The 11,106-nt window shown below is 39.7% G+C and overlaps 1 protein-coding gene across 4 annotated transcripts in view; it reads right to left on the bottom strand.

The window, feature by feature from the left end:
- The window catches only part of SNAPC3 (small nuclear RNA activating complex polypeptide 3), a 50,313-nt gene extending 42,620 nt beyond the window's left edge, over positions 1-7,693 (bottom strand). For 3 of the 4 annotated variants that reach the window (XR_009564336.1, XR_009564335.1, XM_030840623.2), the window contains exons 1-2: positions 7,359-7,693; positions 6,610-6,687 (exon numbers count right to left, since the gene is read on the bottom strand). Coding sequence is in view for 2 of the 4 variants with exons in the window: in XM_030840623.2 (XP_030696483.1) it covers positions 6,610-6,687; positions 7,359-7,678 (398 nt within the window). In the remaining 2 variants the exon portion in view is untranslated. The remainder of the gene's footprint in view (positions 1-6,609; positions 6,688-7,358) is intronic. The other variant, XM_030840624.2, reaches the window with a different exon arrangement.
- Between the last annotated feature and the right edge of the window lie 3,413 nt (positions 7,694-11,106).

The following is an 11,106-nucleotide window of genomic DNA, read 5'->3' as shown; positions in this document are numbered from 1 at the left end:
ATCTGTGTTTCTGTATTTTTCTGTTTATATATTTTTTAACTTCAATAATGTAGTTTATTTAACCCAATACTCTGTTATATATTTTTAAAGCCATTGAGTTTATACTAATACTTCTAATCCCAAACTAAAATCAGGATTCATTTTAGCCTTCAGCCTTTCCTTGTTTATAACTTTTCTCCACAAGAAACCCAGCTCCCTTTATCTATATTCACTTACACATTCAGTTCTTTAAAAAACATGGTTTCAGAATTGCTAACCTACACCCCTGTGAAAAACACTAAAAATTAATAGTTCTTTTTGTCTTCAGCCTTACAACACTGAATCCAAGTACACTTTTATACAGAATCAGATTAGATCTTTCTTACTAATTCTCTTCAGTGTTGTGATGCTATTCATTTGTAACACAATTAGACTCATTTGTTAGTTTCACATTCTATTTTGGGTCTTCCCCTACATCTTGGCTGGTTTTAATTGTCTGATTACTTTTGGGTTGTGTAAAAGATATGGGAAACACTACTATGATTCTAAGAGTTATAAAAGGTATACATATTCAGAAAAGTATCATTCCCTCTTGGTCCCGACCACTAACCTGTACCTATTTCCTCCTTTCTTTCCACCCCTGTCCTACCCACCCACCGCAGGCCACCAATCTCTACGGTTCTGGTTTACCCTCTCCATTTCTTTTGTTCAAACACACAGATACCTATGTATTTTCTTATATTCCTTTTTGTGTCAGTCTGAGTTCAATTAGGAGAAAAAAACTAAACAGTAATTTGAACAAAGTTTAATCTAAAGAATTATTAACTTTTAACAGAGGACTGGAGTAATGAGAGACTGGCAAGTAAGAAGTAGAGAACGCTAGAAAACAAAGGAATAGCATACAAGGAACCCTACTCCTTGCGCTAAGAAAGAATACCCAAGGAAGGCTCCCTTTTCTTCCCCCAGGACTGACAGCCAGACCTTATTGGAGAGGGAATGGCTGTGACTCGCTGAATGGCAGAGAAGTTGCTAGGGTGCATCAGTGGAACCTGCTGGAAATCTGCCCTCAAGGGTGACAGGAAAAGCTTTTCCAGGGAGGTTTCAAGGGGAGTGGAGCAGCAGGGAAAGCTCTGTGCTACTGACTGCCGGGTACTGCGGGAGCTGGATGCTGGGGAAGCTGTGTGTGCTGCAGGACCCTGCTGAGCCAGCACATGGCACCAAGAAGCAGAACTCCTTCCTCATGCAAAGTCTCTCCTGTGCCCTTTACTGACAAAGCTTAATACTGTGCCAGTTGGGAAAGGAAAAATATTTAAAGAGCTGAGACTCATTTTTACAGAGCAGGCAAAAAGGGTACACTTTTAGATGAGAGCCAATAAACTGATACCCAATGAAACTTCGTTTTTACAAGAAGGGTAACGTATGCTTCTGGGCTTTGCTTTTGTAACGTAACAGTATTTCCTAGAAATCTACTGGTTCATCCTTCCTTATCCTTTAGCACAGCTACACAATACTGCACTGTGTGGATGTCCTATAATTTCTTCAACACTCTCCTATGTATGTATATTTAGGATATTTCAAATATTTGCTATTACAAACAATGCTGCAACGAATAACCTTATGCATAATAAATTTTCATATTGTTGGAGGTATATCTTCAGTAGAGATTGCTAGAAGTGGGACTGCTAAGTGCCTATGTAATTTTGTGTTGGGCATTACCAAATCTCCCTAGAGGAGGGCTGCTATCAATTTACGTTTCCATCAGGAATGTCTGAAAATGCCTGCTTCCCTCAGCCTCATCAAAAGAATGTATATTTTAAAATTTGTGCCAGTCTGATAGGAGAAAAAAGGTATCTGTCACTTTAACTTGCATTTCTCTAATAATGAATCTGCATGAACATTTCTTCATGTTTGTGAGTTATTTTTATATCTTTTTTGTGTGTGAGTTATTGGTTCGTATCTTTTCCCCATCTTCCCTTTGGGTTTTTGGTCTTTGTCCCTCAACTTTTAAGGTATTATATATTTGGGTTACCAGCTCTTTGTGTATATGTTATATTTTCTCCAAGTCTGGCAGCTGTCTTTTGACTTTGTTTATGGTGTTTTTTGTCATGCAAATTTAAAATTTTCATATGTAGTCCATTTTATCAATCTTTTCCTTTTATTACCTCTGGATTTAAATCATAGTTAGAAAGCCTTTCACTACACCAAGGTAGGGATGTTTCATTTTCTACATTTTGATCCCACTCCCTCTGGAGTTTATTCTTGTGTATAGCGTCATACTAAATTTCCATATGCATTTGAATCTAACTGGACTTTCTCTTCTATTCCACTGGTCTATCGGTCTATTCATGAGCTAGTACCCACTGTTTTAATTATAAAGGCTTTGTAGTATATTTTAATATATGGTAAAATTACCAGGCACTCACAATTTTCTCCTCCTCACCCAGTTTTTTCCTAGTTACTCTTGAATATATTCCATATGAACTTTATTATCAACTGTCTAACTCCATAAAATAACCAATACTTTTAGCATTTTTATTGGGATTGCACTTAATCTGTAAATTAACTTAGAAACAACTAACAGCATTATAATGCTTAGTATTCCTATTCAAGAACAGAGGATATCTTTCAATGTTTTCAAGATTTTTTCTGAGTCTTTCAGGAGGGTTTAAAATTTTCCCTTACCTCAGTTTTACACATTTCTTGTTAAATTTATTCTTAAGTATTTAACCTTTTTGACTATTGTAAATGGGATTTTCCTCCATTATGTCCTCTAATTGTTTACTGTTTGTATCTACGAAGGCCATTTTTTTTATTTATCAATTTTGTATCCTGCTCTTACACTAAATTCTTTTTTGGTTTTTGTCTGTTTTAGCATTGATTTCTTTTCCAGGTAATACCATTAAATCATTCACAAATAGAGCTAGTTTTTCTTCTTTATCTACCCTTATGCTTCTAATTGATTCCTCTTGTCAAACTGCATGGCTAATCCTGTAATACAATGCTGCAAAGCAGTGAGATACTAGGCATGCTTGCTTATTCCAGATCTTAGCAGAAATATATGTACTGCTTCCTTATTAAATAAGATACTAGCTTTACAACTAAGGTATATATATTTTACCATGTTGTAACAGTAGCCCTGTTAGAACAGTTCCATGTTAGAATGGCCTGATTTTTGTTTTTGTTAGTAAATTCTAGTTTTATTATGTTGTGATCAGAGAGTGCTGTTTGTTTTATTTCTACTCAATGGATGTTATGATGTTTCCTCTGTGACCTAATATATAACCAACTTTTGTGAATGTGCCACACAGTCTCTAACACAGGGTTATAAATTTTATGTATATGTATGTATCTCCATAAGACATACCCTACTGATTATGTTGTTTAGGGCTCTTACCTCCTCACTTTTTTTAGCCAGTTGATCTGTCTTGTGCTGAGATTGGTATATTAAAGTGCCCTATTGTTAGTGTGTTTCTAGCTATGTTTCCTTGTATCCCCTATAGTTTTGTTTTATAAAGTTGGCTGCTATATTCTTTGGGGTATATATAAGTATTCTATCTTAACTGTGGTTTGTGGACACTAAAATGTGTCCTTTGTCATATTTAATGTTTGGGGACTTGAATTTTATTAGTCTGTTATCAGGACCATTACATCTGCTCAATTTTTCTTTCCATTTATCTGGTATACTTTTGTCCCACCATTTATTTTTAACCTCTCTGAATTACTTTATTTTAGATGTGTCTGTTGTCTCTGCAAGGTTTTTGTTTTGTGAGCCTAATCTAAACCCTTTTATGAGACTGTAGAAAAACTGATGCCTTTGGCCTCAATTCTATTACATTTTCTAATTGTATGTATTTTGTTATATTAGCTGTTTTTTTCATTATGAGACATGTCTTTCTGCTTGTCTACTTTTTTAGAAATTGCAGAGGGAAGTTTGGTATTTGCATTTTTGTTCCAGTGGTTACCTTTGCATTTATATATTTTTTAATGCCCCTTGTTACCCATTTTCTCTCTGAAATATAATTGTTTTACTAGGATACATCTCAGAGTTGATAATTCTGAGTTAATTTTCCCAGGTAACCAGTGAGCCCTTTTAATTTGTTCAGGTTTTCTTCCCCATTCTGGAAATTTTTCTTAGATTATATTCTTAAATATTCTATCTATAAGCTATTGTACTAAAAACAATGTTGCTTAATCTTTGGAGAAAAGAAGTGCTAGAAATGTATTTTATGCCACAATAAAGGGATCATGTACTTAGGTTTTGTTTTTACTTTACGTTTTTAAGTTATTGGTAGGGAAAAGAAAGGAAGGTTTAGTGAAAGAGAAAGCAGAGAGAGACAGATTTTTGGCTTTTGGCACAAGCCTAATTCACTTGTCGTACTGTTAAGATTAAGATTAGTCTTATTTTAAATATAATAGTTTTAAAGTACATCAAAATAATCCCAGCTAAGGAATGCTGCACTAACTCCTTTTACATTAGATTATACATATAATTCTACTCACATTTCCTATGGAAGGGACTAGAAGACAACCAAGGAGATCCAGTTGATCTAGTAACAGAAAATAGCCAGGGGAAGCACTGTGTAAAGCAGTCTGAAAATTACTATTTCACATAGCTCAATAACATCATTATAAGCCAATTAGCATGTAATTAACTATAGAAAAAAAAAGTCTGCTTTATAAATATCAACTTTCTTCTTTTAGCCAATCTCTAAAAAATCGCTTCCTTAGGTTTATGCAAGTTTCATTTATTCCACTCATTCTACAAGTATCTACTGACTCCCTATTATTATATGCCAAAATTCTAGGAATGAGGGACATGGCAGTGGGTGTGACAGACACAGCTTATGGAACTTTTAAGTCTAGCTAGAAAACAGAAAATTAAATAAGTACAGTATAAGTGTGAAGAGTATTTCAATTAGAGAAGTATCGCCAGCTACACGAGCATAAAAGGGGAGCTAGATGGAGTCCTTAGTCCTTCAGCTAAAACTTGAAAGATGAGTAGAAGTCAGCCAGACCGGGGGATAAGGAAGTGTGAGTGTTCTAGGCAAAGGCCTAGGATGAGAGAGCACATTCTAGGAACTGAAAAACAGTGTAACATGGCTGGAGCACTGCAGCGATGTAGGGCCGAAAAGACCAGCAAGATCCATTCTATAGAGAACCTTGTGATCCATTTAAGAACTCAGGACTATGCCTAAGAACGACTGAAAGATTTTATGTAAGAGAGTGAGACAATCAGATGTGCATTTTAGAAAAAAATCCAAATAATCAATCAACAATAGTTAAAGGGTACCAAATGGAGTAAAGCAGTCCGACAGGCTTAAGCGCAATTCACAGATGATGGAGCTTGGACTCTCAATGAACCTTCAAGGACTTTAGAAGTGTTAGAAGAATTCTAGACATTACAAGTGTGTCTATTTCCAAAGGGAGATAGATGGGTTGTAGAGATGTGGAAATGAATGTTAGGGACTCAAAGACTGGTTAGGTTAGGGTTCAGTTGGGAGAGGGGCCATGTGCATCCTGAGGCACTGAAAGAGAAAATGGTTGAAAACAAGTCAAGAAAGGCAGATTTGGGCTATGTGGAAGGTTTCAAATGTCTAAGTAAAAAATTCTGAAATTTGCCCATAGAGGAGAGGTTGAGCCATTGACGATTTCTCAGCAAATGAGCATGCTTAGGTGATAGCAGGATGGATAAGTCAGGAGAAAACACAGGACCTAGGAAAGACAGGAACCTTTTTATAGTGCTCCAAGTGTTGCTAATGTAAGTGTTAGCAACAGGGATAAGAGAAACAGATTCGGCAATTACAAAAATAAGCCAACAATAAGGTAGGGTCGAAACGCCTGCAGGATAAAGTATGACAACATAGCTGATGCAAAGTAAACGGGCTACAAACTGGAAATTACAAATTTCACTATTACATGCAGTTTCTCTATAATAGTATTATCATAGAGCGGCCTTTCTCAAAATGTGGTTGGCAGACAGGAATTGATCTATGAGCTATTTGTAATCCAATCAGTACAGACAATGAGAGTAAGCATTTAGAAATGTTCACACCTATATGACAGTAATATTACTGTTGAATTTAATGATAAAAAACTTGGAGTTTTATTATGTTTGCCTTTTAATTTCATTTTTCTAGTAATTCATTTTTATCCTATTTTACATAAGTATGGATCTGACAGAAAATTTTCAAAAACGAGTCCTTTACCACACTATCAGAGTATTTAGCTTGCCACCCCAAAATCTAAGCAGATTAACTGTACCTTTGTAAACACTTAAAAATAAACACAAATTTGAATATGGACTGGATATTAGAGATAATGCTGTTACTGTTAATTTTCTTAGGTATAATAATACCACTCTGATTAAGTAATAGGATCATACTTTTAGAAGCTATACGCTGATGTACTTAGCGGTAAATTATCATGATGTCTGCAACTTACTGAACAGTTCAGCCATAGAAAAAGACACACACGAGGTATCTCAAACACATACAGCTAAAGCCAATACGGCCACATGTCAACAATGGTTGAATTTAGGAGGTGGGATAACAATACCATACTCTCAACTTTCGAATAATATAATGTTGAAAAAAATATTTAAATAAGTAACAAAAGCAAAGTCCTCCATACCCCAAAGTCACTAGGTCAGTATTTTCTGGGATGACTTCTGGATCCTCCCCTTCCTCAAGGCACTTCAGTTTATCAAGACTAAAACAAAAACAAACAAAGTAATCACCACATCCTGTCCTTAGCAAGCAGGAGTTGTGTCCTAAATACATCACTGAATAATTAAGCAATCAGATAACCAGAATTAAAGGCGAATTCTGTGCCAATATTCTATAAAGAAAGGGATATACGCCTGGTTGAAGGCGGCCAATACTGTTAAATGGAGAAATAGATTGTTATTTTAATATTTTCATTTAAAATAAATCACTTTGAGGAATATCTCAATAACAGTATACCCAGGAGGTCCCCAAAAGAGACCAGAGATAATCAAGGTTTTGACACTGCTGTGGTTAAATATCCTTCCAGCCTCATCATAAACTAAGGTTCCTCCGTCGTCAAAGTGTCTTGTCAAAGACATACACGTCGCTGTTACTCTGATTGCTTTCCTACATTAATAAGCACTTTAAGAACTAGTGAATAGAAAAATTAATCTTTCATGCGGCTCTCTCGTCCCTTCAATCCCACTAGCAGAAATTGTGCATTCCCATCACGGGACTTCTCCCGTTGTTCCGGGAAAGCTTTGATAGGGCGGCCCTTCTACCCCGGGGAGTAAACCACAGGCCCGCCCCCATGATGAGGCCCAGGGGCGCGCAGGAGCAAGGCTGCACCCGGCTTGACTCCAAGCCGCAAGAGCCCCTCGGCCCCGCACTCACCCGCACACCGCCCTCAGCTCGGCTGCCGCTTCCAGGCTGCAGCCCAGATCCCGGGCCACGGCCTCATCCTCCCGGCCGGAGTCTGCAACCCCTCGGCCCCCGGGCAGCGCCGGTGCCGGCGGCTCCTTCAGCGACAAGTCCCCTTCCCCGCGCAGCCGGCCAAGCCACAACTCCCCGAAAGCGGCCACATGGAAAACGCGCGTATTCGACTCAGGAAGCTCGTACTCTGGGAAGTTGCAGCCGCCACTGCTGGGAACCGGGTTCTGCCTGCCGCCCTCCCCGCCGCCGCACGTTGAGCCGCCCCTGCTGCCTTCAGCCATGTTCGCCCCTCTCCCTTCCCGGCGAAAAGCGGCTGATCAAGACCTCGCGGGGCTTGCTGGGACTTGTAGTTGCGCGGAGCCCGGGCCGGCGAGCAACTGAGCTGCACTGGCACAGCTTTAGACACTACGTTTCCCGTCAGGCCGCGAGTTGGGCCCGCCCCCGGGCGTGGCACCCCGAGCCTCCGCGTGCAGGGCTTGAACTCATTGTTCTCTAGTCTCGGCTCACAGGAGAGTGGCTGCGGCTTTCTTTTCACCGCAGCTTGTCTGGGGTAGTTCTCAGCCCGCTCGGTTACGCAGCATCGCTCTATGCGGGATAGGGCGGTTTTGGCACGCCCCTTGGTCCCCCTCGTTGTTTTCCTCTCGGCCCTGAGGTGCGGAGCTTCTCCTTGACTCCAGGGTTCGAGAGCTGCGCTGCTGCCTCACTGACCCAAAGCCTGAGAGACTTGAAGGTCGAAGGCTGAGACCCGGGGCATGACTGGCCCTCCAGGTCCGGTTCGTTTAGAACCTCCTCAACGGCCCCATGTATATACGTGTATATATATACACGTATATACACGCGCAGAATAATGTTTATTGAGCGCCTACTGTGTATCAGACGCTGTACAGTATTATCCCTAACGTATATTTTTAAAAATCACAACAGCTTTTCCAGGCAGGTATTATCATCCCACTTTTGCTGTTGAGGAAGGAGTTAACTGCTAGGAAATAGAAGCAAGGTCGGAACTCTGGGATTTTATCTGTAAACTAAGAAACTCTCCCTCCAATCTGAGGACCTGAGGATGTGCCCTTAGACATAGCTTGTGTCAGACTGTGGAAGGGTTCGAAGGAAAAAAGCCAAGAGTTTAAATAAGCAAAGGCAGAAAACAGAGAAGTCACAGTGACTTGGAATAGTGGGGCTGAGGCCATCTTCTCCCCTAGACTTGCCATTATGTAAGCCAGTAATTTCTTTTATCTTTAGATAGTTTGAGTTGAATTCTCACAACCTGAAGACAATTAGTCTTCACAGTGCCTGTAAACCTTGCTCTAAATCCCTTAACAGGGGAGCTCTCACTCCAGAGAATGAAGTCATGTTTCAGATGTAAGAACTCTAACATGTATCTGGAGATTGAGTAACATTGTCTTCAGGAGTGGAGACCACAATGGTTTCTGAGAAGCAGTGGGAAGGGGCAGGACCAGAAAGAACACAGCAAGGGAAGGTGGTTCACTATGAGGTGTGGCATTTCAGAACAGCATCTTTAGATGTGTGGATCGCAGGGATCAGGGGGGAAAGAAGGGTTAGTGGTCGGCACCAGCGGAACTCCTTTGAGTCTTAGCGTCAGCGGCCACTCTTTGGAATAAGTCTAAAGAGGTCCAGAATAACCACTGCAGCATAAAAATTATTTTGAGCTGAAGGCATTTGAGAATTGGCTTTTTTTCCTGAACTCCATTATCTTCCTAAATGTGGAGCCTCCCCAAAGAACTCAATTGTCATAAATCCCCTCCCACAACTAGAGAAGATTGACTAGAAGTGGGCATCACACTTACACATTGTCACAAAGCTGTATCTCCCATCTGTTCTCCTAAAGACCTATTTATCTTTCCTGAAAGTCATTTGTTTTCCAATAAGTGCCCTTTCTCCCCCTCCCCTATTAAGAAGTCATTTGTTTTCCTGTAAGTGCTGCGCTCCCCTTCCCCTTATCTCATTAAGATAGTACATAAGCCCAAATTCTAACCGCCTCCTTGAGTCAACTTTTTCTGTGAACTCCCATTAATCTGTCTTTTGTCAGTTTAATTCACAGTTCCCAAATGACAATATAAGAGTGTAGAGGAAGTTTCTCCTCTTCAGTCATGGCAAAGGAAGCTTCTGGCCCTGTTGCAAGTTTGGCAGAAAATGGGAGCATTTTTAGACCTGGAACTAGGACCAGACAACAACAGAGAAGAGATAGAAAGATTCTAAGATCCCAGGATAGATATAGTCCTTGTAATTCTGGGTGAGTTTTGTATGATTCCTGAGGGAGGAAAAAAAACAAAAACAAAGGTTTCCCAATTGTGGATGTTGGAACCAACCACTGGGTTGAGGTCGTGGCATTAATTTAGAGAGGATTCTGAGTAGTTGCACAAACCAACCTTATGACTCTTGATTGGAGAGTAGGAATAGGGAGACATGAGCTCTCAAAGTTTGCCTCTGAGCATTAGTTTCCTCACTTGACACGCTTACATGAGCTCATCAGGTGATGAAAACTGGCTTGCTGGGGGGAGCCGTGGCAAACTGGGGAGTACCAGCCTCTGTCTACAAAGCTACCATGGCTGCCATGTAGGAATGCAGGATTTCTCCACCAGAGCTTCCAACATTTCTAAAGAAGTCAGATATTTAACTTTTTAACAACAACAACAACAAAAGTGAAATCTCCTGATCTTCAAATGTGGGCAATTAATTTTGTTAAATTACTTAAACAAGGAGGCCATTAGATTGAGGTGGCTCTAATTCAATGGCAACCTGCCTCAGAAAACCGAAGTCTAAGTCTGTAAATGCCTCAAGGTTACAAAATCAAAATGCTAAGGACAACCAATCGCAAACAGCCAACTAGACTTCAAGCTATAACCATTCAATAATTGCTTTGCTTCTGCCTTTTCTCTATAAGATTCTCTCCCCAGGCTCCGGTCAGTGGAGTTCTCCTAACCACTTCCTGTTTGGTGCTGCCCTATTTGAATTGATTTTTGCTCAAAGAGAGTCAAAAATTTTAACATGCCTCAGTTTATCCTTTAACAGTTCATATAACATTTAAAAACAGTATTCAAACCAAACACAATACACATAGGCATCTGGCCAGTGGCCTACCTGTTTGTGATCTCTGATCTACTGTATCTCTAAAATTCACCCAGCTCCCAATTTATGTAATTCCAAAAGTGAACTTCTTTCGTCTTGGTTTCCAAAGTAATTCTACCACTGCCCCAAGGCCTCCTTTCTCAGAATTAGACTACAGGTAACTGGGAGTCTCACTTGGGGTTGAAACCATGTTTCCCACATTTCAATAGTAACTGTCCAAGTTGTATTTCCATCTAGTTCTCTCTGATGTCTAAATCTTTCCTACAGCAAAGTCATTTATTTTATTCTTCTCCTCTGGCTTTGGCTTTTTTCCCTCTGAGTGGACAACTGGTCTGGATTTTTTAAAATAATTTTTGAATAAGCACATAATTTTAAAGGTAGAAATATCAACTGTATTATTATTGACTATATTCCAATATAGTCAATAACAATGTAATATCTTTGTATGGTGAGAGATGGTAACTACACTTATGGTGATCATTGTGTAATGTATAGAAATATCATATCGCTATGTTGTGCACCAGGAACTAACATAGTGTTGTAGGTCAATGATACTTCAAAAAGAAACTCGTAGAAAAAGAGATCAGACTGTGGTTACCAGGGGCAAGGGGTGGAGAGAGGG

The sequence above is a fragment of the Globicephala melas genome, chromosome 6, assembly GCF_963455315.2.
Source record: "Globicephala melas chromosome 6, mGloMel1.2, whole genome shotgun sequence".
Taxonomy (NCBI): Eukaryota; Metazoa; Chordata; class Mammalia; order Artiodactyla; family Delphinidae; genus Globicephala; species Globicephala melas.
This window is presented reverse-complemented; position numbering and strand designations above follow the sequence as displayed.